Source organism: Telopea speciosissima, chromosome 7 (genome assembly GCF_018873765.1).
Source record: "Telopea speciosissima isolate NSW1024214 ecotype Mountain lineage chromosome 7, Tspe_v1, whole genome shotgun sequence".
NCBI lineage: Eukaryota > Viridiplantae > Streptophyta > Magnoliopsida > Proteales > Proteaceae > Telopea > Telopea speciosissima.
Genome location: NC_057922.1, coordinates 20,545,354 through 20,573,294, shown reverse-complemented (window position 1 = coordinate 20,573,294; position 27,941 = coordinate 20,545,354). Strand labels below are relative to the sequence as shown.

General features: G+C 38.1%; 5 protein-coding genes and 1 long non-coding RNA gene across 8 annotated transcripts in view; 5 read left to right on the top strand and 1 right to left on the bottom strand.

The window, feature by feature from the left end:
* The first annotated feature begins 3,344 nt into the window (after positions 1–3,344).
* On the top strand, positions 3,345–4,053 carry LOC122667546 (22.0 kDa class IV heat shock protein-like). Its single transcript, XM_043863856.1, has 2 exons — positions 3,345–3,612; positions 3,705–4,053. Exons 1-2 carry the CDS (start codon positions 3,384–3,386, stop codon positions 4,037–4,039), a joined length of 564 nt encoding a protein of 187 aa, XP_043719791.1. The 5' UTR covers positions 3,345–3,383; the 3' UTR covers positions 4,040–4,053.
* Positions 4,054–6,236: 2,183 nt separating this feature from the next.
* On the top strand, positions 6,237–6,876 carry LOC122669369 (22.7 kDa class IV heat shock protein-like). The gene has a single exon (XM_043866122.1). The coding sequence runs from the start codon at positions 6,277–6,279 to the stop codon at positions 6,856–6,858; it is 582 nt and encodes a 193-aa protein (XP_043722057.1). The 5' UTR covers positions 6,237–6,276; the 3' UTR covers positions 6,859–6,876.
* A 7,066-nt stretch (positions 6,877–13,942) lies between these two features.
* LOC122669368 (22.7 kDa class IV heat shock protein-like) lies at positions 13,943–14,560 on the top strand. Its single transcript, XM_043866121.1, has one exon. It carries the CDS (start codon positions 13,960–13,962, stop codon positions 14,542–14,544), a length of 585 nt encoding a protein of 194 aa, XP_043722056.1. The 5' UTR covers positions 13,943–13,959; the 3' UTR covers positions 14,545–14,560.
* Positions 14,561–18,008: 3,448 nt separating this feature from the next.
* On the top strand, positions 18,009–18,551 carry LOC122668341 (22.0 kDa heat shock protein-like). The gene has a single exon (XM_043864926.1). It carries the CDS (start codon positions 18,009–18,011, stop codon positions 18,549–18,551), a length of 543 nt encoding a protein of 180 aa, XP_043720861.1.
* A 1,147-nt stretch (positions 18,552–19,698) lies between these two features.
* LOC122669371 lies at positions 19,699–20,065 on the bottom strand. The gene is made up of 2 exons (XR_006334003.1): positions 19,835–20,065; positions 19,699–19,785 (listed from the first exon to the last, which is right to left on the bottom strand). It is a non-coding gene; the product is annotated as an uncharacterized LOC122669371 (long non-coding RNA).
* A 999-nt stretch (positions 20,066–21,064) lies between these two features.
* LOC122669365 (squamous cell carcinoma antigen recognized by T-cells 3) overlaps positions 21,065–27,941 on the top strand; it is a 67,152-nt gene continuing 60,275 nt past the window's right edge. For 2 of the 3 annotated variants that reach the window (XM_043866117.1, XM_043866116.1), the window contains exons 1-6: positions 21,065–21,344; positions 21,439–21,572; positions 22,166–22,223; positions 22,441–22,656; positions 22,876–23,151; positions 27,745–27,879. In XM_043866117.1, the coding sequence (XP_043722052.1) occupies positions 21,138–21,344; positions 21,439–21,572; positions 22,166–22,223; positions 22,441–22,656; positions 22,876–23,151; positions 27,745–27,879 (1,026 nt within the window). In that variant the 5' untranslated portion in view covers positions 21,065–21,137. The remainder of the gene's footprint in view (positions 21,345–21,438; positions 21,573–22,165; positions 22,224–22,440; positions 22,657–22,875; positions 23,152–27,744; positions 27,880–27,941) is intronic. The other variant, XM_043866118.1, reaches the window with a different exon arrangement.

Genomic DNA, 27,941 nt, shown 5'->3' with positions numbered 1-27,941 from the left:
TTCTGCCACCTCTCATGGCAGGGGTGACAAGACCGGTAGTTGATTTTTAATCGAGAATGTGGAATGGGGCTTTTGATGCATTCTAGAATCAGCCCTGTTCTAGAAATATAAAATGAGAATGTGTACCGAACAATATTTGTCTTTTCAGAATGCATTCTAGACCCAGCATGCGTTCTGAGAATGCATACCAAGCACAGCCTAAGTAAAAGTCAAGAAATTTCCTTTTGATGACAAGCAATTTTTTTCCTTAAAAAGTTTCATTTGTTTCCATGTATAACTTTCACTAGGAAAATTTATATGGAAATTTTTTTAAATGCTTGTTTTTAAAGTTAAAATATGATGTAAAATATCATTGAAGGAATTTTCAATGCTTGTTTGTCAATTATTTTATGAGTGAAATTATTTAGGGGAGGGTGGCCCCAACGCCAGTGTAGGGGCTAATGTGGAAGCATCAACATGGATGAGATTTTTGCTTTTCATGGGGGGGGGGGGGGGTTTTGCCGGGGTGGGGCAGTCATTTCACGGGTGCCCAAGAGCCACACTCCTAGACATGCTCCATTTTCCCTTACATAAAAAAAATACCATTATAACCATATTGAAATTATGCAACTCCTAATAATCCTATGATTTTGAGAACCATATTTGGACTTGGGTAATTCAAATAATTAGGCCCCTCTATGTTTTCATCTAAAGCAACACAAAGAGCTATCATTATATTGATTTTTTTTTTTTTTTTTGGTAGAAATCAATATTGAAAATTACGAGAGAAAAAGTTAGGATCAAATTGGATGTAAACTACATACCAAAAAATAAAAATTGGATGTAAACTTTTTCAACATAAAATCTGAAGTCTAAACAATATATAGTTTTATTAAAGAAAGGTTTCTTATCCACGGACCACGATCAGTTAATTGACACCATGGTCTAGAGCATTAGACCACTCAAATGGATTCTCCTCTTTTTGAGAACCATATTTGGACTTGGGTACTTCAAATAATTAGGCCCCTCTATGTATTCATTTAAAGCAACACAAAGAGCTATCATTATATTGAATTTTTTTTTTTTGTAGAAATCATTATATTGAAAATTACGAGAGAAAATGTTAGGATCAAATTGAATGTAAACTTTTTCAACATAAAATCTGAAGGCTGAACAATATATAGTTTTATTAAAGAAAGGTTTCTTATTCACGATCAGTTAACTGACACCATGGTTTGGAGCATTAAACTACTCAAATGGAATCTACTCCTTATTGGAGGAAATGTTGAAACTACCCTCCTTTTGTTTTCTCCCTATTTTACTTTTGTGTCTCCATGATCCGTCGACCAACGAACCCTTCCCTAGTTTTATTGTGAAAATTTTATATATTTAAAAAGAAATAATGAAAAGTTAGATTATGCAATGAATGTTTCTTTTTCAATTATTTCAGGCTGAAACAAACGGGAGCCTAACGTGAATTTGTTGTGGACAAACAACAATGTTCAAAAGGATTAAAGATAGGAATGCTTCTAAATAGTTGAATCTCATCTAAGCATTTGGAATGAAGGAGCAATTCAGATCATTCTGATCTCACCACTATTTCAAAAATTGGAATTGAATTAGTCGAATTGGTCAATTCGGATTAAAACCTACCGTGATCGATCTTGATTTTGGCCAATTCTAGGGTTTTAGTCATTGGATCGTTAAGTTTTCAATTTTGATTAAGAGTGTCAATTTGGAACTGAAAGCTGAAACTGAAACCAATTGTTTCAAATCAGTCCAAACCAAATCGAAGAAGAATCGGTTTGATTCAGATTTTAAAACAAGAAATATTTTCTCAGTTCAGTTCAATTGTAGTTTCGACAGTGAAATCGTTCGGCTAGAGCCAAACCAAGTTTATTCTAAATTGTATTAATAGTTTACAGTTAGGGTTTGTGGGCAGAGTTGGGTTTTCAAAAAATAAAGGTACAAAGCATCATTAACTCACAAGTAAATTTGGGCGTCTATTGAATATTCATCGCTATGAGCAAATCATTATACACTATTAACATTGAAATATAATGTCTTTTTTTTTTTTTTAATGGAAAACAAAAGATATATTACTAAAGCAAAGGGAAATATATAGTATTCTTGGATTGATCATACTTAGCAAGGTTCATGGCTATAGCTATACAAAAAGGGTCTCCTTGCTTATCAAACACTATTCTTGGGCCATATCAGAGATATACACTAAATCCTTAATACAATACCAGGGCCAAGAAGAATTAGTTGAAATATAATGTCTTTGATTCATTTCAAAACAAGATATTAGAATATTGAGAAAATTACGTTTACCACCCTTATAATTTGAAAAAATTACACTGATCTCTCTTAAAATTATGCCTACTCCCTCCAAAAGGGAGGTAGATGTAATTTTAAGAGGGATCAGTGTAATCTTTTTAAATTATAGGGGTTTTTTATAATTTTCCGTAAAATATTTTGTATATATGTATATTTTTTCTATGGATAGTGCACTGCATTCAAGTCAATCAGTATTAGTAATTGGAGGCTCAATTTAATAGTATTTATTCGTGAACTATCTTTGCAGATAATAAGACCTAAACCAAATTAAAACTAAATAAGGAATTGAATAGATACCAAACTGAGTTGCTTCAATTTTAGTTTTGACAAAATGCATATTCTCGATTCAGTTTGGTTTGATTTTTGCATTTGTATCTTGAAACAAAACGAAGAATCAAAATCAAACCAATTGACACCCTTACATTTGATATCAATTCTACAATTTTTAGAACCCATTCCAATCTATTGAGATGTGATTTTTTTATAAAAAAAAAAAAAAAAACCTCCCACCAACCACGAGTCGTCATTCCCTTCAATTCGTGTCTCCAATTATCTGTCTCTCCATTTTCTCCAATTTCTCTAATAAGGGGAATGGACCCCACACGAGCAGTGTGATCTTGGCAGGAAATAGGATAATCATTTCCACCCCAATGAGATGAATGGAAAGAAATGGAGGGATAGATAACTGGAGGCGATAAATATCCCAAAAAATAACTAAAGAAAATAAAAGGATTAAGGATTAGGATTATACGTGAAAGCTCTGGAACACCGAAGTTTACATGTTTCGAATCTCTTCTTCCAGTCGAACCTTCTCGCTAGAAATCGAACATGTTTACCAGTTTCGAGTCTCTTCTTCCCATTATAAATCCTTACTTCCGCTTCTTTACCACCAATATATATATAGTCATCGATCATCCCAGAAAAACCAACTTCAGTACTGCAAGTAAGAAAAGTTTCCCTTCTGTATCTTTGTTCTGTTCCCCTGTTTCTGTTTGGAATAATATAAATTTTGATCTTCAAAAAAAGATGAGGAGGTCATCAGTGGCGTTACTCTGGTTATTTTAATGGCGGTGATGGTGACGCTTAGTCCGCCGTCGGAGGGTTCACTTCTGCCGTTTGTGGATCGACCGGCGAGCCTTTGGTCGGATATCTTGCAAGATAGGTTACCTGATCCGTTCAAAATCCTGGAACGAGTCCCTTTCGAGCTGGAGAAGGATGATATGGTCGTCTCTCCTGCTAGAGTTGACTGGAAAGAAACTCCCGAAGCACATTTCATCATGCTCGACGTCCCTGGTAAATATATAATTGATACTCTCACTGCTACTAATTTCTTGAATCTTAATTTTTCTGATCTTTTGAAATCGATCGCTGGATTTATTAATTAGGGCTGAAGAGAGAGGAACTGAAGATAGAAGTGGCCGAGAACAGAGTGCTGCGGGTGAGCGGGGAGAGGAAAAAGGAAGAGGAAAAGAAAGGGGATCAATGGCACCGTGTGGAGAGGTCCTATGGCAAGTTCTGGAGGCAATTTCGTTTGCCTGAAAACCTGGATTTAGACTCCATTAAAGCAAACCTCGATAATGGCGTTCTCACCATCTCCATCGCTAAGCTGTCTCCGGAAAAGATCAAGGGTCCCAGAGTCGTCAGCATTGCAGATGGGGAAGAACACCACCACCATGCCAAAAATTTCGAAATCGAGAAAGAAAAGAAGCAAGAACTTTGACTTCGTTTCCATCATGATCCATCCATTACCATTCTGCATTTCCCGAGTCAATGCTAGAGAGAGAGAGAGAGAGTGTGTGTGTGTCAAGAGTGTTATAAAGTGTGTAATACCCTACTGGTATAAACTTTTATGATCTACTGTTTTGTTAATATGAATTTAGCCATGAAAATAAACTGATTTCTCATTGGTGTGCAGAATGCCTAAGCATTGATTGGAATTATTGGAATTGGTTAGCTTCTTTCTTCCATGTTTGGGTAGGTTTTGCCTTTTTGCAGAGGCATCAACCAGAAAACGAAAAGAAACTGAGGTGCAAGAAATCAACACAACCTAAGGTCCACAGGAATATTTGGGATGATGAGTTAGAGTTCCAATTAAGTTGATCAATTGCCCAACCTAACCAAACCCATGTAGGTAGGCTTGTCATTGTTCAAACCAAGAACTAAATTAGCAAGATTTCAAGACATGACAAGGAACCTTATTAATATATCAGAGGAGCACACATCACCCTCTTCTAACATTTTGTAGAACATGGTAGCAACGAAGATTGTTTGGGTAAGAAAATTACTCAAAACCCATCCTTCTTCATTTTTTGGGTATCATCTATAATTAATTTCTATTTTGAACCACAGATGTGATAGAAATAAAAGAATCATAACGTAGAGCTCATGTACAAGCTAAAGTCTTGAGAAATGCTTGAGAAGAACATAGTCTAGAATTACGAATTAAATCTCCAAATGAATCTGAGGCTGCTTGTCAAAAGGAAATTTATTAGAAACTATAAATACGGTTATTGATTCTTTCATTTCATCTACTTTGGTTTTCTTATGGGAATCAAAAAATTACCTCTTCATCTGGTGTTCATATATAGACAAAACATATTTACATTCTTAAGCTCTTTGGAGTATATGTTGGAGTTTTCTTGTTGATTTTGTATGGTTCTAGATAGAATTTTTAACACTTCACAGTAAACAAGTGAAAGCATAGTAGTAGAACCTGAATGATATGAGATTTCGTTCTCACAAGTAGCCTCAGCCTCAGCTTCGGCCCAACCTTCAAATTGGCTTTTGGATTGAATTTCCCTTTGAAATTTTAAATCAGAATTTAGATTTAGAGACCAAATCTGTATGTAGTTCTAAATCGCATTAAAATGCTTTACACCATGACTCTGCTCCAAATCTGAGTCCCAAATGAAATCTCATATGCGGGCGCCCATTTTGAGAAGTACCCAACTCCAAAGCTATTTCCTTGGGATGGGCATTAAGCCACACACATTATCTTCAAGGTAGTGAAGTAAATTTGATGATTGCAAAACTTTGGATCTTAATCCCAAGCTTCTTTAAAATTTCATGGTCTTTTGGATTCTATAAAGTCTTGCCATGGAACTACATTTCCTTTTAATTAGCACAATTTATGTGCTTCCATGGTCTTTCAAGCCTCAAAAATCGCAAGGGTAAGGAAGAATGAAGATGGCCTTTGAAAATAAGTGAGTTGAGGTAGATTTTCCAGTGCAAGAAACTGTCAAACCAATCGGAGATGTACACGAAAGCACCCTCTTCAAACTCGAAATCGAGATGATGGAGGATTGGTTTTGGTGGATTTTTGGGCTTCAAAACTGGGTCATAGTAGATCCGGATATAATTTGGCACCGGAAGCGATTTTTATCCGGTAAATATAATTAAAGGAGGATATGATTGCTTCGTTACAAAAAAGATTTTCCCATGCTCTTATTAACTTGACATGATTGAAGATAGAATAGAATACTTTTGATCCGACGGTCATGTCATTATACAGTGACTAGAATCTAGGCTGTATATAGTGTCGGTCTAGAAGCTTTTATCTTCTTTCCTGATTGTGTTAGTTAACAAAGGGACGGTCCAGATTAAATGGAACACGTCATACAAATAATCCATAAGACCTTATAGAATATGACATGTCATTATCATATAAAAAACGGGGTCTAGGTTCTAGAAATATATGTATTCTCACATCACCACCTTTGAAAAAGAATATCTTACTCGATAAACTAGAAACACGTAGAATGCTCGGGAAACAAGCAAAAGTAATAAAGAAGTTTCCAGAGAAAGATGAAAAACCACTTTGGACAAACACTCCTTTGCCCTATAAAACACCCCCCAATCATCACTGGTAGTCACAATCGAGGAGATCACACTGAAGAACAAGCCATTTTGATCAATTACGCAATCAAGTTGTTGTTTCTTGAAAGTAGCAGAATAAGAATGAGGAGCTCTGCTTTGGTGTTGTGCATTGCAATGGCTTTGGGGGTTCTATTGATGGCCCTGTTGGCGAAGGGACTGATGCCCTATCCAAGGAGCTTGTGGGATATGACATTACCCAGCGACGACCCTTTTAGGATACTAGAACAGATCCCATTTACAATACCTAAAGGGGTTGGGTTAGAAACGACGACATTGGCTCTGGCTCGGGCAGATTGGAAGGAGACAGAGCAAGCGCACATGATAACGGTGGACGTTCCAGGGATGAAGAAGGAGGATGTGAAGATCGAGTTGGAGGAAAATAGGGTTTTGAGGATCAGTGGAGAGAGGAAGAGGGAAGAGGAGGTTGAGGGTGAGAAATGGCACAGCGTTGAACGAACCACCAGCAAGTTCTGGAGACAATTCAGGTTGCCTCGCAATGCGGACTTGGAATCCATTAAAGCGCATCTGGAGAATGGGGTTTTGAAGATCACTGTTCCTAAATTGGCTGAGGAGAAGAAGCCTCAGCCTAAGGTCGTCAACATTGTCGAGGAGGTTAACCCTTCGAGTGGTGAAGACATCAAGCCTTCCAAAGCCGAAATGTAATTAAAAGTTTTAGATTTCTCTTCATGTATTGGTGATAATATCCAGTTATTGGTTGTTTGGATGTGATATGTGATAGATACTTCTAGCCTTTCACCCTTTGTGACTGTGCAACGAAATAACAGAGAGAATATAGACATGTAGCAGTGATGTTCTTGAAGTTTCTTATCCGTGACTTTAAGATGAATAACTTATAACTTCAATTATTAACATATTTTTTGGGATTGAGTTTCTCTCTGGATCTTTGTACCCTCTGGTTCCCTCCTTAGCCAAGTTTCCCAGTACCTCTAATAAAGGAGGAGCGCAATGATCACCCTATCCTTGCCCGAACACTCTGTCTAGGTGGAATCCAGAATTTTTATCACCTCCAATTCGCTGTCCACTCCAATTCCTCACATAGGAGCAGAAATGACCACGCTACCCCACCTTAGGCAGTATGTTCGGGCAGGGGGTAGGGTGGTCATTTCTGCTCTTACGTGAGGAATTGGAGGGAATTGGAACGGGCAGCGCGCGAATTTGAGGTGATAACGATTCGTGGAATCCAACCCCTTATTACATGAATTAGGGGGAACTTGACCGGGCAGGGAACTGAAGGAGATAATTTTCCGTTTCCCTCTACCCAAGGTGAATGAGATCCTATTCATTCAAGGATGGGAGATGGTTGGAGAGGATATCCGGAGGGTATTTTGAACATACAAAAACCTTAGGAGGGTTTTGTGAATCCTTGGATGGTGGGTGAACCATTCTCTATGTGTGCAGTAAATTTTTTCTATATAAGATCATGTATTGGAGAAAAATCAATTTTAAACTATTTAAAAAGAATTACCTTGATTTAAATAATTTTTATAATACAATAAGGGATTTTTTAAATTTCTAAATGGTATAATATTAATGGTGTCCTTATCATCTTTTCTCCTCTCTTTTTCTATCATCAATTGTTATTATTGTTATTTCTTTATACTTGATTTTTTTCTTCACTCAAGGTGAGACGAGAGAATTTCTTAAGGGACTTGCACTTTTGATTTGATTTGAGAAATATGCAGTTTCAGAACCGGTTCGTATGCCTTCAATATTAGTGGGAGAAGCTGAAGCAATTAGAACAGGGATTGGATTATTAGAAAGTTTATGGTGGAGTCACCTAACTTAGAGGTGATCCAATCCCTCTCAAATCCTAATAGCAGAATTTCTATTGAGATCTCTTATCATTGAGGACATCCGATATATCTGTGCTTCCCCTGTTGAGTTTACCTAATTAACTCACATTCTAAGGATTATTACCGCCTTGTTCAAATGCCTGTTAAAATTTCATGCACAGATTAAAATAGGTTGCATATGATTAGGGAGTAAATGCATTACCATTCTTAGTGGTGACTAATTCCTTGTCTCTAGAGTGAAAGGGGGAAATACTCAGCTCGACAATCTACCGGTTTATGTATTCTATTTCGCTAATCATAAAAACAATTATATCTTATGAGAAAAAGAAGGCTACTTGGTCGTGTGCGGCGCGTGGCTATTGTTCCCAACGCGGCGATCATTTGCACAGCCCTGTGTCTACTTTAGTGTACATCTTCTTTCCGAACTTTCCCTTGCGATTCTGAACCAAACCCATCCTCCTTCATTGTTTGGATATCAACTTTAATTAACTTCCATTCTAAATCAGAGATGTAATAGAAATAAAAGAATCAGAACATAGAGGTCATATACAGGCTGAAGTCTTGAGAAATGCTCGGGAAGAACATAGTCTAGAATTATGAGTTAAAACTGCAAATGAAGCTGAGGCTGCTTGTCAAAAAGTTTTGGAAATTAACTACATGCACTTGTAAGTGTATATGGTTATTGATTCTCTCATTTTATCTACTTTGGTTTTCTTATATATGGGAATCAGAAAATCTTCTCTTCATCTAATGTCCATATCTAGGCAGAAACCATATACATTCTTAAGCTCTATGGAGTATGTGTTAGAGTTTTCTTATTGGTTTTGTATTGTTTTGGTGTTTCGTCTCAATTTTTGAGCTCATGTGGATGTATAGTAGAAGTTTTAACACTTCAGAGTAAATAAGTGAAAGCATAACAACAGAACCTGAATGATATGAGATTGAGATTTCTTTTTGACAAACAGCCCGCCTCAGCTTAGCCATCAAATTGGCTTTTGGATTGAGTTTTTCTTTGAAATATTTAAACCAAAGTTTAGATTCAGAGACCAAAACTGTATTCAATTCTAAATCCCATTAAACCAAGCACCCTCGTCTAGCTCTGTTAGGGTTCTTCTTTGTGAACATCGAATCGCAGGGCAAAATTCAAAACGGAGATGTAGACTAAACCAAGGTTTTGAAATTGAGAGGATGGAGGATGGGTTTTTGTGGATTTTTAGGTTTCAAAGATGGGGGTCATATTAGATCCGGATATAATATGGGTCAAACTCCCATCAGCCACACGATTTGAGTATACCACGTGTCGATCTCCCTAACCCGCATTGCACCTCACTGCACGATTTGGGCACCGGAGACGATTTTTATCCCGTAAATATAATTAAAGGGGGATATGATTGCAACAATCAGTCGTAACCACCTTCATTACAAAAAGATTTTGGGGCAATTATTATCACTATCCTACACTTAACCTATATTTATTAAAATTATCCTATCTTAAACTTCTTTTCTGTTACTACCCTGCTTTTAAACTTTTACACCTCCTTCTACCCTCATGTTTTTAAATACCCAGATTGCCCTTCCTTTTCACCTAGTAACCTGTTAATCTATTTAACTTACCATTCTTCTTCTATTTTTGACTATTTTTATCATTAAAATAGTAAAAAATGAAAACACCCATCCGCTTGTTCCCTCTCCCGTTTTTTACTCCGTTCGGTTTTTTTTTTGTTTTTCTTCAATTTATTTATTTAATTGATTTTTATTGACAAGAAGGTAGAGACAATCCAATGGGGCGATGATTGATCTTGTGTCGTTCCATCCCATGGTTGCAAGATTGAGGAGAGATGAAGATAGTCGTGTAGAGATCAATTGTAATGGAGAGGGAGGGTTGCCTTCTGCTTCTGCGAATATGAAGAGTGAGAAGAAGAGTGACGATTCGAGAATCGCATTGTAGGTTAATAAAAAATAAAAAACACGAAAAGGTAAATTAAATAAAAAAAGAGAGAGAAGAAGTGGGGTGCTTTGAAGAGAATCGACTTGTTCCATGGTTTTAGTGCACGGTATCAGAACGGATCAGCAACCTGCAAAACCGATACAATATCGTATCGGTTGTATCGGACAAAATTACCCATGAATCTCCTTAAAAAATGAGTTTTCTGACCATTTTACCCCTTGTCCATACCGTGCTACACTGCTACCGTTACGATATCGGCACGGTATCGATATCAGTGACTAGCAAATCCGGTTCGTATCCCCTGATACGGGTGATACGATACCAATACTTAAAACCATGATTTGTTCAAAGAATAACGATAAGGATGAAATGTTGAATAAAAAATTAATCAAATAGAAAAAATTGAAAGGAAAAAAAAAAACAAAAAAAAGAATGGAGTAAAAAATGGGAGAGAGAAGAAGTGGGTGGGTGCTTTCATTTTTATACTATTTTAATGACATAAATAGTAAAAACATAGAAGAAGAATGGTAGGTTAAATAGATTAGCAGGTTACTAGGTGAAAAGAAAAGGTAATCTAGGTATTTATAAACGTGGGGTAGAAGTAAAGGTGTTAAATGGTCCGGTTTCGGTTAAACGATTCGGTTCAGTTCGGTTTTAACTGCTTGAGATTAGAAATCGTAACCAGACCCGCTTAACTAAACGGTCTCATAATAAAAACTTGGACCATTTGGTAAACAGTTTCGGTTAAAAGATTTTTAAACGGTTGCGGTTAAATGGTTTTATACGGTTTTACACGGTTTTGGTTAAACGGTTCTATACACATTTTCTACTCTATTTATTAATACTAGTTATTAGTTAATAGTTATTACTTATTACTTACTAAGTTATTAGTTTTTTTTTGAGAAAAAGGAAATCATTAATGAAGAAACATGCCTGTCTAGTAGTTGTTACTTGCTAGGTTTTGACTTTTTGTTTATAAAAAAAAAAAAAAAAATGTGACGTTTTTAAATTGTTAGTGGTTTGGTTATAATTGGTTTTAATTGAATTACACGATTTGAAACCGTTGGATTAATCGACCTAAATCGAACCAAACCGATTAAATAAGCGGTGTTATTTCTAAAACCGTAACCGAACCATTTAACTAAACGGTCTATCGGTTTCGATTTAAATGGTTCAATTTAGTTTTGACACCCTTAGGTAGAAGGAGACATAAAAGTTTAAAAACAGTGTAGTAACAAAAAAGAAGTTTAGGATAGGATAGTTTTAATAAATATAGACTAAGTGTGGAATATTGATAATAATTGCCCTAAAGAGGTTCCCATGCTCTTATTAACTTGACGTACTTGAACTTTTTTTGCTGAGACACTCTTTTTTCGCTGATGATTGCCTTATCTTTATCTAGGCTGAGCATAGCTCCCTTAGAAGCTTGCGGGATGTCTTATCTCTTTACTGTTAAGCTTCGGGCCAGGCTATTAATGGGCAAAAGTCTTCAGCCTCCTTCAGCCCCAATTCTCCCCTCAAGCTCAGGCGCATTTTTGCTAGAATCATCAAAGTGGATGGCTTGATTAGCCCTGGTACTTACCTTGGTCTCCCTTCTGAGATTGGCAAGAACAAGAAGGCAGCGTTTCAGAGTGTGAAGGACAAAACCATTGCAAAGATTGCGGGGTGGAAGGAGAAATTGCTCTCCCAGGCTGGGAAAGAAGTTCTTATCAAGACTGTGGTGACTGCTTCTCCATCTTACCATATGTCTCATTTTAAGTTGCCTACTGGACTTCTTAGTGATATCAGCAAGGCGAGTTGTAACTTCTTGTGGGGGCAAAAGAAAGAAGAGAGGAAAATCCATTGGGTGGGGAAGGACTGTCTCAATCTTCCTAAGCTTGATGGAGGTTTGGGCATCAAAGATCTAAATATCCAAAACCAAGCTCTCTTAGCTAAGCTTGGGTGGCAGTTGCTTACTTCTGAGGGCTCTCTCTGGGCTGGATTACTGAAGAGTATATACTACTAGTCCTCTTCCTTTATGAGGGCTCGAGCGGGTGGGAGACCTTCCTGGGCTTGGAGGAGCATTCTTCATGGTAGGCAGTTGTTGAGCAAAGGTCTGATGTGGATTGTGGGGAACGGACTTTCTATTTTGATTTGGGATGATCCTTGGATCCCAGTGGTGGAAGGGTTTAGACTTCATCAACCTCGTCCTCCGGAATGCCCCTTTGATCGTGTCTCTGATCTCATTGCCTCCCAAGCCAGATGGGACGTCGTAAAATTGAGAGCTTTCTTTTTACCGTTTGAGGTTGAGTGTATCTTGTAGATTCCCATCAGCTCTGAGGGGTGTGAAGACAGGATATGCTGGTGCCCTTCTACAAATGGCATTTTTTCGGTCAAGTCTGCAAATAGATTGGGTACTCAACTCCTACAGTGCTCCTCTAAATCTGCAGTGAAGGCCACCTCTACTCCAAAAGAGGTCTGGCGATGTATTTGGAATTCTCTTGTTCCTCCCAAAGTGAAGATGTTCTTGTGGAAAGCTTGTCTAGGAGCTATTGGGGTTTTGACAAACCTGAAGCAGCGACGTATAGTGGATTCCGATGTTTGTGTTGGATGGGGGGTTGCTGCTGAATCAGTAGAACACGCACTTGTGTATTGCCCACTGGCCAGGCAAACCTGGTTAGCATCAGTGGTTTCCTTGAGGGTGGATGCTCTTCCTAGTCTTTCCATTTCGGAATGGATTTTGGAATGGAATAAGTGTCCAGGCGCTTCTAGGAAGGACCGTATATAAGATCTGCTTTTCTTCTCGTGCAATGGTTGCCTGGGAAATTTGGAAACTGAGAAATGCCCGCTGCTTCAAGTCTTCAGTTCCAGCTTTCAGACCTTGGATTGCCACAGTTAACAAGGCTGTCGAGGATGTTCCGTCCACCTCTTTGGTCCCTCCCCCCCGGCAGTTTTTTGTTCTTATGGGCTGACTCCTCCCCCCCCCCCTCTCCTGTTGGAACTTTTGCCTTTTTTGTTGATGCCGCTACTGGGTTGAGGCCTAAGGCGCTTAGCGTTGGTTGTGCTGCTTTTGACCCGGGTGGTGAGATTTGTTTGATTGCTTCTGAGCATTTTGCTTGGGCCCCAGCAGTGGTTGGTGAGGCATTGGCAATCCGATTGGCGCTCTAGTCTGCGAGGAAGATGGGAGTGCAGTCCATTTTGGTTTCGTCGGATTGTCTCTCCCTCATCAAATGCTTGTCCCCCTCTCCCCCACCCCTCCTTCACCTACTTTCTCTTGTATTATTCAGGATATTTATACCCTGAAATCTTGCTTCAATTTCTGTGAGTTTGTCCATGTAAGTAGGGCAGGAAATGGTGCAGCCCATTCGTTAGCTAAGTGGGGCCTCTCGTGCCCTTTGTGTTGCTGTTGGGAACCTCCTTTTCCAAGGGAGATCCTGAACTTTGTAACTCCTTTTTTGAACCAGATCAATGAATAGATTCATTCACACCACAAAAAAAAAAAAAAAAGAGACAAAAAAGAAAGAAAGAATAAAATACTTTTGATCTGACGGTCATTACACACTGACTAGAATCTAGACTGTACAGTGTCGGTCTAGAAGTTTTTATCTTCTCCCCATTATATTACCTGATTGATAAAAGAACGGTCTAGATACAATGGAACACGTCATACAAACAATCCACAAGACCTTATAGAAGATGACACGTCATTCTCATATAATAAACGGGTCTAGGTTCTAGAATTATGTAATATCACATCATCACCTTTGAAAAAGAATATCTTACTCGAAGAGTATAAACTAGAAACACGTAGAATGCTCAGGAAACAAGCAAAAGTAATAAAGAAGAATCCAGAGAAAGATGAAAAACCGCTTGGACAAACACTCCTTCGCCCTATAAAACATCCCCACCTAAGTCTCCACAATCATCACTGATAGCCACAATCAAGGAGTTAACACTGAAGAACAAGTCATTTCGATCAATTACGCAGTCAAGTTGTTGCTTCTCGAAAGTAGCAGAATAAGAATGAGGAGCTCTGCTTTGGTGTTGTGCATTGCAATGGCCTTGGAGGGTCTATTGATGGCCCTGTCGGCTAAAGCACTGATGCCCTATACAAGGAGCTTGTGGGATATGACATTGCCCAGCGAAGACCCTTTTCGGATATTAGAACAGATCCCATTTACCATACCTAAAGGGGTTGGGTTGGAAACGACGACATTGGCTCTGGCTCGGGCAGATTGGAAGGAGACAGAGCAAGCACACGTGATAATTACGGTGGACGTTCCAGGGATGAAGAAGGAGGATGTGAAGATCGAGGTGGAGGAAAATAGGGTTTTAAGGATCAATGGTGAGAGGAAGAGGGAAGCAAAGGTTGAGGGCGAGAAATGGCACAGCGTTGAACGAACCACCGCCAAGTTCTGGAGACAATTCAGGTTGCCTTGCAATGCAGACTTGGAATCCATTAAAGCGCATCTGGAGAATGGGGTTTTGAAGATCACTGTTCCTAATTTGGCTGAGGAGAAGAAGCGTCAGCCCAAGGTCGTCAACATTGTCGAAGAGGTTAACCCTTCGGGTGGTGAAGACATCAAGCCTTCCAAAGCCGAAATGTAATTAAAAATTAAAGATTTCTCTTCATGTATTATTGATAATATCCAGTTGGTTGTTTGGATGTGATATGTGATATAGTTACTTCTAGCCTTTCACCCTTTGTGTCTGTGCAACGAAATAACAGAGAGAATGTAGACATGTAGCAGTGATGTTCTTGAAGTTTCTTATACGATACGTGACTTAAGAAGAATAATTTATAACTTCAATTTTTTTTTTACTCTTTTTTAGTGTTAACATATTTTTTTTTTTGGACCTAGTGATCTTTGTCCCCTCTAGTTCCCTGCCCAGCCAAGTTCCTCCAGTCTCTCTAAAGTGGGTGCAATGACCACCCTAATCCTGTTCAAGCACTCTATCCGGGTGAAGTCCACCTCCTCATTACATGCATTGTGTGTGTTGGGGGGGGGGGGGGGAAGGAAACTGGGCGGACAAGGAATTGGAGGAGATTATTTTCCGTTTCCCTCTACCCAAGGTGAATGGGATCTTATTCATCCAAGCAAGGTTTAAAATTCAGGTATCGGACTCGGGATTGGTCATGGCCGAAACCCTTCCGGATCAGTCAAGATCGGTCAAAAAACCCCCCCAAAATCAATTTTTTATGGATCGGGTCATGTATTGGTCAAAGTTGGCGGGTGTTGTGATCTTGAGATCGGATCGATCGATATTATCTGGGTCGAATCGGTCAAAATCAGTTGGTATTGGTCAGTATCGGTCAAGATAATATAAAGAACTAAAAAAAAAAATTAAAAACTTTGAAAATATAAAAAAATATTCAGTTGGATCGGTCAAGGATCGGATCGAATCGGCCAATTAAAAGCTTTGAAAATATAAAAAAATATTCAGTTGGATCGGTCAAGGATCGGATCGAATCGGCCAATCCAACCGAGTTGGGCAATCCAAACAACGATCCAGTCAAACCTTGTTGTATCGGTCAAATCTTAGGATCTGCCGATCTGATCCGATACCTCAAACCATGCATCCAAGGGTGGGAGATGGCTGGAGAGGGTATCTGCCTATTTGGAGGGTATTTTAGAATATACAAAAACCCTAGGAGGGATTTGTGAACCTTAGGATGGTGGGTGAACCATTCTCTATGAGTGCAGGAAAATTTTGTCGTATTTTTTTCTATATGAAATCATGTATTGTAGACACAATTTTAAATTATTTCAAAATATTATCCTTGATTTAAAGAATTTTTATAATACAATAAGGGAATTTTAAATTTCTAAATGATATAATATTAATGGTGCCCTTATCATCTTTTCTCCTCTTTTTGTCTATCATCAATTGTTATTATTATTTCTACCAAAAAATTTTTTTTTTTTTGTTATTATTATTATTATTATTTGACCTGATTTTTTCTTCACATCTCTAGGTGATCGAGGATAGAATTTCTTAAAACTTAAAAGACCTGCCCTTTTGATTTGATTAAGAAATATGCAGTTTCAAAATCAGTTCTATGCCTTTTATATTAATGGGAGAAGCTGAAGCAATTAGAACAGGGATTATTAGAAAGTTTATGGTGGAGTCACCTAACTTAAAGGTGATCCAATCCCTCTCAAATCCTAATAGCAGAATTCATATTGAGATCTCTATCATTGAGGACATCTGATATATTTGTGCTTCCCCTGTTGAGTTTACCTGAACTCACATTCCAAGGGTTATTAATGTCGTTGCCGCTTCCCTTGTCCTCTCCTTGGCTAAGCCATGCCAGATATGTACTACCATGGTTTTAAGAATCAAAAATCTGATTTCTAACGTTTCTAATCGTTGTTTCATGAATTGGAATCGGAATCAGAATCAGAATCCGATAGGCCGATTCTAAGTCATTTTCTTTCTAAACCATTTTGAATTTGACCGATTTATGGGCCAATTCTTGATTCCTAAACTAAAGATGTTATGGAAATAAAAGAATCAAAATGTAGAGTTCATGTACAGGCTGAAGTCTTGAGAAATGCTCGGGAAGAACATAGTCTAGAATTACAAGTTAAAGCTGCAAATGAAAATAAGGTTGTTTATCAAAAAGTTGTTTATTGGAAACTACATGCACTTGCAAGTGTATATGGATATTGATTCTCTCATTTTATCTACTTTGGTTTTCTTACGGAAATCAGAAAATCACCTCTTCATTTGGTGTCCATATCTAGGCAGAACCTAGATACATTCTTAAGCTATTTGGAGTATATGTTTGAGTTTTCTTGTTGATTTTGTATGGTTCTGGTGTTTCATCTCAATTGTTGAGTTCATGTGGAGATATACTAGAAATTTTAACATTTCAGAGTAAATAAGTGAAAGCATAGCAACAGAACCTAAATGATATGAGATTTCTTTTTGACAAACAACCTCAGCTTCAGCTCAACCTTCAAATTGGCTTTTGGATTGGGTTTTCCTTTGAAATATTTAAATCAAAGTTTAGTTTCAGAGACCAAATTTGTATTTCGCCTTAAAATACTTTACACCATGACTCTGCTCCCAATCCAAGTCCCAAATGAAATCTCATAAGTGGGATCCCATTTTGAGAAGTACCTAACTCCAAAGCTACTCCCCTGGGAAGGCATTGAGCTACACACATTATCTTTCAGACAGTGAAGTAAATTTGATGGTTGTAGAACTTTGGATCTTAATCCCAAGTTTCTTTAAATTTGCACGGTCTTCTGGATTCTTGAGTATTCCTATAAAGTCTCTTCATACAATACTTCAATCTTCAACATATGAAATCCTAGTTCTTCTTCTTCTACGAACTAGGGTTTTCATTTTAAATCTGAAATTATATTTTTTTCTTTTCTGTGGGGGGGGGGAACTGAGGAAGGTAACAACCAGGAGATTCGAACTCGAGATCTCTTGGTGAGCATGGCATGAAGCACACCACAACTCATCAACTGCACCAGACAACTGTTTGGAGAGGGATTTTTTTTTTCTCTAAATATAATTGAAAGAGGATGTGATTGCAACAATCAGTTGTAACCACCCAGGTTACAAAAAGATTTTTTCAATGCTCTTATTAACTTGACATGATTGAAAAAAGAATAGAATACTTTTGATCCGGCAGTCAGTACACACTGACTATAATCTAGGCTGTACAATGTCGGTCTAGAAGCTTTTATATATCTTCTCTCTTATTTTTTTATTTTGGGTAAAGTCTTCTCTCTTATTATTTTAGTTGACAAAGGGACTCTCCAGATCAAATGGAACACGTCACACAAACAATCCACAAGACCTTATAGACGATGACACGTCATTATCTCATTTAACAAACGGATCTAGTTCCGCATTATCACCTTTGAAAAAGAATCTCACTCGAATAGTAGAAAACAAGCAAAAGTAATAAAAAATCCAGAGAAGATGAAACCGCCTGGACAAACACTCCTTTGCCCTATAAAACACCCCTCAGGTCTCCATAATGAACAAGTCATTACGATCAATAATATTACGCAGTCAAGTTGTTGTTTCTCGAAAGTAGCAGAATAAGAATGAGGAGCTCTGCTTTGGTGTTGTGCATTGTTGCAATGGCTTTGGGGGTTCTATTGATGGCCCTGCCGACAAAGGGACTGATGTCCTATCCAAGGAGGTTGTGGGATATGCGACTGCCCAGCGACGGCCCTTTTGAATTGGAAATGACGACATGTGTTCTGGCTCCGGCAGATTGGAAGGAGACAGAGCAAGCACACGTGATAACGGTGGACGTTCCAGGGATAAAGAAGGAGGATTTGAAGATCGAGGTGGAGGAAAATTGGGTTTTGAGGATCGGTGGGGAGAGGAAGAGAGAAGAGGAGGTGGAGGGCGAGGAATGGCGCGGCGTTGAATGCATTACCGGCAAGTTCCGGAGACAATTCAAGTTGCCTCGCAATGCGGACTTGGAATCCATTAAAGCTCATTTGGAGAATGGGGTTTTGAAGATCACTGTTACTAAGTTTGCTGAGGAGAAGAAGCGTCAGCCCAAGGTCGTCAACATTGTCGAGGAGGTTAACCCTTCATCAACATTGTCAAGCCTTCCTTCCAAAGCCGAAAAGTAATTAAAGGTTTTAGATATATTTCTCTTCATGTATTGCTGATAGTATCCAGTTGATTGTTTGGAATTTGGATGTCATGTAGATACTTTTAGCCTCTCACCCTTTGTGACTGTGCAATGAAATAACGGAGAGAATGTGGACATGTAGATGTTCTTGAAGTTTCTTATCCGTGACTTTACGATGAATAATTTATAACTTCAATCTTCTACTCCTTTTTTTAGTATTAACATATTTTTTTGGATCGATTTTCATTCATCGAGGGGCGGGAGAGGGCAGGAGAGGGTACCTTGAGGGTATTTTGGAATATATTAAAATTCGGGTTTGTGAACCTTAGGATGGTGGGTTAACCGTCTTTTATGGGTGCAGGAAATTTTTTATTTATTTTTATATATGAGATCATGTATTGAAGAAAAAAAAATTTTAAATTATTTAAAAAGAATTATTCGTGATTTAAAGAATTTTTATAACGCAACAAGGGATTTTTTAAATTTCTAAATTTCTAAATGATATAATATTAATGGTGCCCTGATCATCTTTTCTCCTAACATCAATTGTTATTATTATTATATATATTTTTGGACCTCATTTTTTTCTTCACTCACGTTGACGAAAGATTTATGTGTTACCATGGTTTTAAGAATTGAAAATTTGGTATCCGCTTGATAACCTTACTATTGTTTATGTGCTGAGAAACAGCAGGATAGTTTTTTCTGAAATTGTGTTGAGAAACCGCTTGATAAACCTGTTCAGAAAATTTGTTCCCAAGAGACTCCCTCTAGTTGCTTCCCTTTAGAGAAATGGATATCAAACCAAAAACCAGATTAAAAGATGAGTAATCAAGTGAAAAAAACGACTCAAATATGAATAACAAACAGAGAAAATCGATCCAAATAATCAAGTGTAAAAATGATTTTTTTTTTAAATAAAACCCCAAATCTCAAAACCCCAAATCCCATCCCCTTAGAAAACCACCAAACCACAGACTAGCTTTGTTACCCTTTCTTCATTTGTTTCAATTCCACCACAGGGCACATACCAGCAGAGCTTCAATCGCATGTTATCAGCGATTTCTGAACTAAACTCAACTTCCTCCAACTTATATTAGAAACCCAAGTATCTTTTTTAGCACCCAACCACTTCTGGGTTCAGATTTCAGAAACCTTTTCAAGAACCCAAAGACATATTGTACTGGGATTCAACCCAGACCACAGGCATAATTAAGAACCAACCACACCCACTACAAAAATAACCAATCTTTCAGAAATATATTAAAAATTAAAGGTAACTAACGAGTGGGAGAAGAGGAAAGGATACTTACAGGGACGTAGGAGTCACGGGCGCTTCTCTTGGCGTCGGTTGCAGAGAAGACGGTGTTGACGAGGACGAAGGTACCAACAATCTCAGCACCAAGACCATCACCCTTTGTGTAGCCATGGCTGACTTCGTTGGCTCCACCACCCAACATCCGGTATTGAGTCTTCTGGAAGCCTTCCACAACACCGGCATCACAGATGGCTCGACGATGGCAGCATCAACTCGACCTCATCCGTTAGGGCTTTCGTTTCAGACCTTGGTGAAGGACAGCAGGCTTGTGGTTGTAAAAACTGAAAAGGCATGTAGCCTTGTCGAAATTATCGGGCACAGTTTTCAATTTTCAACACAGAACGAAAGAACAAGTCCAACATGATCTGTCAAAAGTCTTCTAAGGAGCATAAATTTCGATTTATGTTTCAAAAAACACTTTGTTATCAAGCGGTTTTTGGGTGTTTTCCCATTTCTCATAACGGAAAAACACCAAAAACTATTTCGCGTAAGATTATCAAGCGGGCTCCAGAGATTTGCACTGTTCCTAATCGTTGTTTCTTGAATTGGAATCGGATTGACCTAATCGAAATTTGATAGGTCGATTCTAAGCCATTTTCTTTCTAAATCATTTTGAATTCGATCGATTCATGGGCCAATTCTTGATTCTTAAATCGATTTGATTTTCATCATAAAATAGTTTAGATTCTTGATTCAAGGTGATTTGGATCAGAATCCTCTCTAACTGATTCCGAGTTTCAAAAACCTTGTGTGGTACACATGCCTCTTGTAACGGGGCTAAAATTGAATAGAATCTTACTTTACCAAAAAAAGATCTGTAATTATTGGATGGTCTACATTGTTCGCATCCATTGACCATGGTTTGAGGAATTAGTATCGGATTGGCCTATTCATATCAGTATCCTGTATCGGTGGATCAATACATATAGAGATAAAAATGTAAAAAAATCAATTTTTTGTTAAGAAATTTATAAGACCAATACGAACCGGTCCAGATTGGTATCGGATCGCCACCGATTAGTAAAACCCTGCCATAGACTGTAGACACCATCATACCGTATGGACACGCAGAACCCCACCATCCGAATGGATTCTTAAATCTGAAACTATGATCGTACCCAAAAAAAAGAAAAAAAAAAAAGATAGGAATAGCGTGACGAAAAAGGATTTAGGCGCCCAAAAGAAAATTGGAATACATTAGAATTTGCGACTTGCGAGTGTCTGCCCAGCTCAAAACGACCCCCAAAACCAGAGAGAGAAGTATCAATGGCGGAAACCTCTGATATGGAAGTGAAGACCCTCGAGAAAACTCACAATGAAGTGGAAGTTGATACAGAAATGGAAAACCCTAGTTCTTCCGATTCGGAGTCGGAGTCGGAATCGGAGTCGGACGATGACGTCGAAGATCTCCGAGTGGAAGCCCTAGAGAAAGAACTGGCGGAGAACCCGTCGAGTTACGAGACTCACGTTCAAGTATGTATCTTCTTCGTCAAAATCTCTTTTCATAAGTGTTTAGATTGATTAGTGACATATCCTACTGGTTTAACTTAATTTTCGCGTTTCACAGTACATAAAATCTCTGAGGAGACTCGGCCATATTGAAAAGCTACGTGAAGCAAGAGAGTCGATGAATGCTCTTTTCCCTTTAACCCCTGCAATGTGGCAGGAGTGGGTCAAGGATGAAGCCTCACTGAGCACTGGGTATATTTCTCTCAGTATGGACGTTTGATTCAGTTATGCATGCGTTTACTTGCTCCTAATTATGAGTACTCCTGACATCTCAGATCCTATGAGTTTTATCAAATTTTCTTTTATTTATCGCTAGTTTTTTTCTTAATTGGGTAACTATACGGGCGTCTAGATTGAGAAGGATTTGCATAGTTCACTCATGCGTCAATCATCCGATCAAGTATTTTCGGGGACCATTATTAATTTGTCTTTGTCTTTTTGGGGGTGAAATTGTTTGATTCTAGCATATGAATCTGCTTGTTTATTTTCATGAATTTTTTTTCTCTCGAAGCAACCTACGGTTTGCATCCCCAATTTCTTGTTAAAATGAATTTCAGTAGCATATCCACTCATAGGTATCATAACTTAGTTGTCTTATCATACTATATTGATGTGTCAAGTAACTATGTTGGACTCAGACTTTTCACATGAGTGAAGTCTTGGAAAATCATGCTATGTTATTCTGTTGTAGGGATGAGAGGGTGGTCCGGGAGGGTAGTGATATGATGTTATTTTAGTTAACCGATAAGTTGGTGATGTTTTATGTTCTCCTTAAATTTTTGCAGACCCGAGACTTCTGTTGTAATTGAAAAACTTTTTGAGCGAGGTCTACATGAATATCTGGTAAGCTCTGATTTGGAATATGTAATATGGACCATATTTTTGCAGATGTTTAATATTCTCAGAAGAGCAAAGCTAAACATAGAAAGGAGGGATGTTAGGGTTTCTTCAAGAAAACTGCACTTTCTATTTGCATCATTTTTTTTGGGGGGTCAATCTTTATAAGATTCATCTGTAGGTTAATTTACTCAATACAACTAACTATGGTTGCTCTTTGCAGTCTGTGTCTCTATGGTGTGACTGCATAACTTATGTACAAGAGAATGACCCATCAGTCCATGAATATTCGCCAGCTGGTATCTTGAAAATGAGGAACTTATTTGAACGTGCTCTTACTGCTGCTGGATTGCATGTTGTTGAAGGCAATAAGATCTGGGAAGCATACAGAAAATTTGAACAAGCTTTCATTCATACTATTGATGATAGTGATCGAGAGGTCAGTATTTATCTGCATGTTAGAGTTTCATGTCATAGATTCACTTTCTTTGAGTGATCAACTGGTTTCTTACCTGATTTTTATTTATATATTTGTTTCATTCCCCCCCCCCCCCCCACCCAAAACGGGTGTCCTGTGACTCTTGTCATACGTTCCTTTTTGTTGGTACATGGAAACTAGTGATAATGTGACATGTAAAACTGTTTTCTTTGTATGCAGGGAAAAGAAAAGCAGGTCAATCGAATTCGAGGTATATTCCATCGTCAGTTATCTTTGCCTCTGGCTGACTTAAGGTCAACACTTTTTGCCTACAAGGCTTGGGAGGTTGAACAAGGGACTGCTCCTGAAGTTGATCCTGGTGAGCTGGATGGAGTTCCTTCTAATGTTGTTTCAGCATATCAAAAGGCCATTGAGATGTATAATGCTCGGGTCCATCACGAAGAAAAAATTTGTAAGCAAGATGCATCAGACATGGAGAAGCTTCAACATTACATGGTATATAAAATATCTATGCACTATTCGCTGAAATCTCTAATTTGTTTATTCAGTTTCAGTAATGTACTTCATTTTTTATTGTATATTTATGTATTTTATATTCAACTCTACTTAACTAAGCCTTACCCCAACTAAATGGTTGGCTACATGAATCCTATTTTGTCTCATTCAACTCTATTAAAACTTATATTTTTGTTAGCCCAATCCGTGTTTTTCTTCTCACCACTTCTCTCCCAGGTTATTTTTGGTCTATGCCTTGTTCTTGGAGCTCCTCTAACTTGTTTCTCTTTATTCCTCCTTTCCAGTGCATTTACTGGTGTCCTATGTATTTTTTGTGTATGGTATATTTGCGTGTAAATTTTTATTGGTGCTGCTGTCAGAATATGAATCTCATTACTTACTCGTTCAAGGTTGTAGGTATGTAAGTTAAAGCATGATCAGGGAAAATTAGTTTATGAAGTTTCCATCTTGAAATTTAGGATTTAAACATGTTTTTAAACTTTTGAAGTGTGTTTCCTTCGTTACACTTGCATCTCTGAATACTTATATTTTAGTATATACCTTGAATAATGATGTATTGCTCGAATAATTGTGAGATTTAGTAAGTTGACTAACAGATAAAAGACTTAAAGGTAATTTGGGAGCATGAAGAACATGTGAAAAAGTCATGGAAGAAGTGGGAGAGACAGTTCCATGACCAGTCACCTGAGTAGAGGATCCTTCAGCAAGGATGACGGGAGAAGAATTTTGAGTTTGATTTATAGAGGAAAATAAATGACTTACCAGTCATATGACAGGATGCACCGGAATTAATAATCCACAATGTAGAAGAGATATGGAATGCATGGATACCTTTCTGAGCTAAGGTGGCTGTAGGGGTGGAGGCAGATGCAACTTCAAGATGTTGAAGGCGTTTGAGTAACTGGCTGTAATCATCCCGAGACACAGTAGAAGATGTAGCAGATGTAGAACTATTAGGAGTTTGCTCAGTAGAAGCACCAATTGTGGATGTATTAGCCAACTCATTGGCCCACTCAGGTTTTCCATGTTTGGCACTTTGACCCAACAGATATCAATGGTATGATTTGATCTGCCACAGTAAGTACACTGGCAAGAAGATTTATCAACAGGTTGACTACCTGTACCCCGACCACTAGTTCCACGGCCTTGGCCACAGCCACGTCCTCGTCCATGATTGGCAACAAATGGTGAATTATCCTTGGGAGTAGTGTCAGTTTTAGAAGGATTAGCTAGACGATTGATGCAAAGAAGACTTCATTGAGAGAGCGAACCTTCTCTCCTGTGAGAAGTTGACTCTTCACAAATTGGTAGTCAGGATGTTGACCAGCTAAAAATTTTGCAACGTGAAATTTATCCTTTTGTTGCTTCAACTACTCCAGATTAGTAGTCAAGGGCTGATGTATCTGGAGTTCTTCAACCATACCTTTGTAACTTGCAAAGTATGCATTCAAAATCATATCTACCTGTTTGAAGTTAAAAGTTTCTCATAGAGATCATACATGTGGGAGATATTCTTCTCCTGAGAAGAACTTTCACGCAAATCTTCTCAGACATCTTTAGCAAGAGTGTGAAACATCGCAATAGATGCAATAGCAGTTTCAACACTGTTACATGACCATATTTTGATAATAGAGTTGTCACTGATCCACTCACATTGAGCTGTGATTGTGGTAGGTTTTTTGGATCAGTAGTAGGAGGATCATCAGTAATGTACTTTAGTTTTCCTTTGAAATGTATGTATGCCTGTACTGCCTGGGCCCATAAGAGGTAGTTTGAAACTCCGGAGAGTTTAATAGTAGTAATCTGAACTTGGACATTGCCCGTTGGTGGTTAGGATCAGCCAGCCATGAAACCAACTGATCAAACATACTGTAGAAAAGTAGTAGCAGCAGTAGTAATCACAACCAGCACTTAAGAAGAACCAGAATTAGGGTTTAAAAACTTAAATCTCACTGATAATCAAACTCAGGGTTTAAAAACCCAAATTTCAATAGATCAGAGGGATCGAACACTGCACTTGGAGAGGGGAATAAGATCCCAAAAAACTCACAGCAGAGTGCTGAGTTGATTGGAGGAATTATAGATAAAAAGCAAACTGAAATCTTACCGTAAACAGGGTACCGCATGGAGTGAGAAGTACTGCTCTTGAATGGAATTGAAGGATCTGATCAGATCCAACCTTCAATCAATATAATCTTCAAGAATAATAGAGATCCACTGATTGGATCAGAGTTAGAAGTAGAGAGTAATCTTCAAGGGTGAACCGCAACCTTAAACCTCAAACTTGATGACTGCAATCGATCTTCACTCCATGTAAACAGTAGATTAGGAAGTAGAACCCTAGTTTTTCATTAATATCATCAACTAGGGCTTTTGTCTGAAGTAGTATGCAGCATAGGGTGCTGCAACCCTTTAGTACAAACCTTGTAAGACCTTCAAACCAGAACCCCCCCCAAAAAAAAAATACAAAATAATGGTTATGCTTTGATACCATGTAACAGAGTTAACCCTGTGAAATCATAGAATCGAAGAAGAGAAGAGAAGAGATGGGAGAGAAAGGGGAGCTGCTAAGAGACAGAATTCAATACTCAGCAGATCTCAGCAGCTCCCCCCAAGACTTTATTTATAATAGGATGAGAGTACATAAACAGATTCCTAATCCTACTAAGAATCAGAATTATAAATTAGAAGAAATCCTTATTAGATATCCTAATTCCAATTGCAACTCTAAATCTTACACGATTAACAACCTCTACCATAGTGGGTCTCCATGCAGCAGCTGGTTCAACCTAATGTAGCCTGCATGACTTCCCTGCTGTTATTGCTGCTTCTGTTGTCATCATCAACATTGCCATTGATGTCACCACCACCACCTTCATCAAAGGTCCATGACTGCCAGCACTGACAATAATAAAAGCAACCCACTACAGAAATGCATAGCAATCTTCTAGGAGTTTTAATCTATTCATGTCCTATTATTTCCTTGCAAAAATTGCTCCTCCCAATTTGGCAACTGCAAATTGCACTTTCCAACCTTCTGCTAACCTGTACCATTTGCATGACTTCTTGATTAGTCAACTCTCTCTGTTCCTCAAATATAGTCTGCTTTGAAAGAACATACGTTTAAGGGATGCTAATTAATGCTATAACCTGGTACTTTTGTTAATTTATTTTCCTAGTTTACCCTTCATCTCCAACATGGATTCCAAGTTGACTTTCATTTACAACATGGCATAGAACTTCTTGGAATAATGTGTCAAATTGGTAAAATGGAAAAGCAACCAAAATTAATGCTTTAAGTGTACTATTATTTTAGAACAGTTAAAAAGCCCGAAGTGGACCGTTTTTAAGGAACAGATGGAGTAGTCCAGAAAGTGTTCTGCATTTATCTTCCAATGGTTCCAATGTATCTCGTGGAACAACTCTGCTACTTGCATCTTAAGGGGCTATTGGCTGTGGCATACAAGCATATGGTGCAGATGGCATATCCTTTTTCTCATTGTCTGGTGTTGGCCAAATATATGCATTTCCTACTCTAGCTTTTGTAGATGAATAGCCTCCACATGAATGCTTTCCTTCCTCTGCTCAAGTTCAACTTTTTAAATGCCAGTGGTTTGTGTATGAGCTGAATTCATAGTTTGTTAATTCAGGAACTAGGAAAGTAAATTCAGAATGGTAAAAGGCAGTGTTAGACTTTGAAAAGATCAGGCATCAGCCAAAATTCTTCCTTTCTGTTGTTTCCAACAAAAGTAAAAAATAATTCTGTCAAAGAAATGAAGGCGGTAGAAAGTCAGAAACAGGTATTATACAAATAATAGTTGGATGCCTTGCCCTTATCAAAAGAAACATAACTAATATTCCTTTTTACTTGGGGTGCCAAGATCAGTTGGTACATGGTAAGAGAATTGAACTTATGGGTTCTTCGTTGCTCCCTTTCCCTCTTGGGACGCAAAATGGGTAAATCAAAAGGAAACTTTGCTTAAGTCGAGTGGAAAGTGGATGTGCAGATTGAAGAGAATTGGGAATCTGGGAAAACAGTTCCTCTTTATTTTAGAGAAAAATAAGTGCATAAGGATCATCTTACAAAGAATGCCAAATTTGTTTCCACGGCAGTTCCTTATCAGAAGGCTTTGATTAATCTAGTTCTCATTAGTATCTCTGTAGTCCGACTGAAAGTAATTGTTGTATGTTCTCATCAAACCATGGATTGAGGTATCGGTATCAGATCGGCCGGATTGTATCGGTATCGGTCGAGGCTGATACCAATACTTGGCCGATCCTGGATCGGGTATCGGTATCGGATCAAGGGTAAAATTATAAAAAATCTCGATTTTTAATGAAGAGTAGTGTTAAAATTGACCGATCCAGGCCGATACTGGCCGATCTGGATCGGTATCGGCTGCCGAAACCGATACCGAGATCTCAATCCTTGCATCAAATACACTTTTAGTGATTCCATCTTTTATCTTGATCATTTGGTTGGCGCTCTTATTAATAAAATATTATTATTATTATTACTATTACTAATTTTTCTTTAATTATTTGCAAGTGACAGACCTTGTATTGTTGCAGACATACTTAAAATTTGAACAGTCATGCGGTGATCCAGCTCGCATTCAAATCCTGTATGAACGTGCCATCACAGAGTTTCCTTTATCAAGTGACATATGGCTTGATTATACTCGCTTTTTGGATCACACATTAAAGGTTTTCCCCATAAACTTGTTCAAATTAGTTGTAATTTAATAGATTATGACTATTGTTTGGTC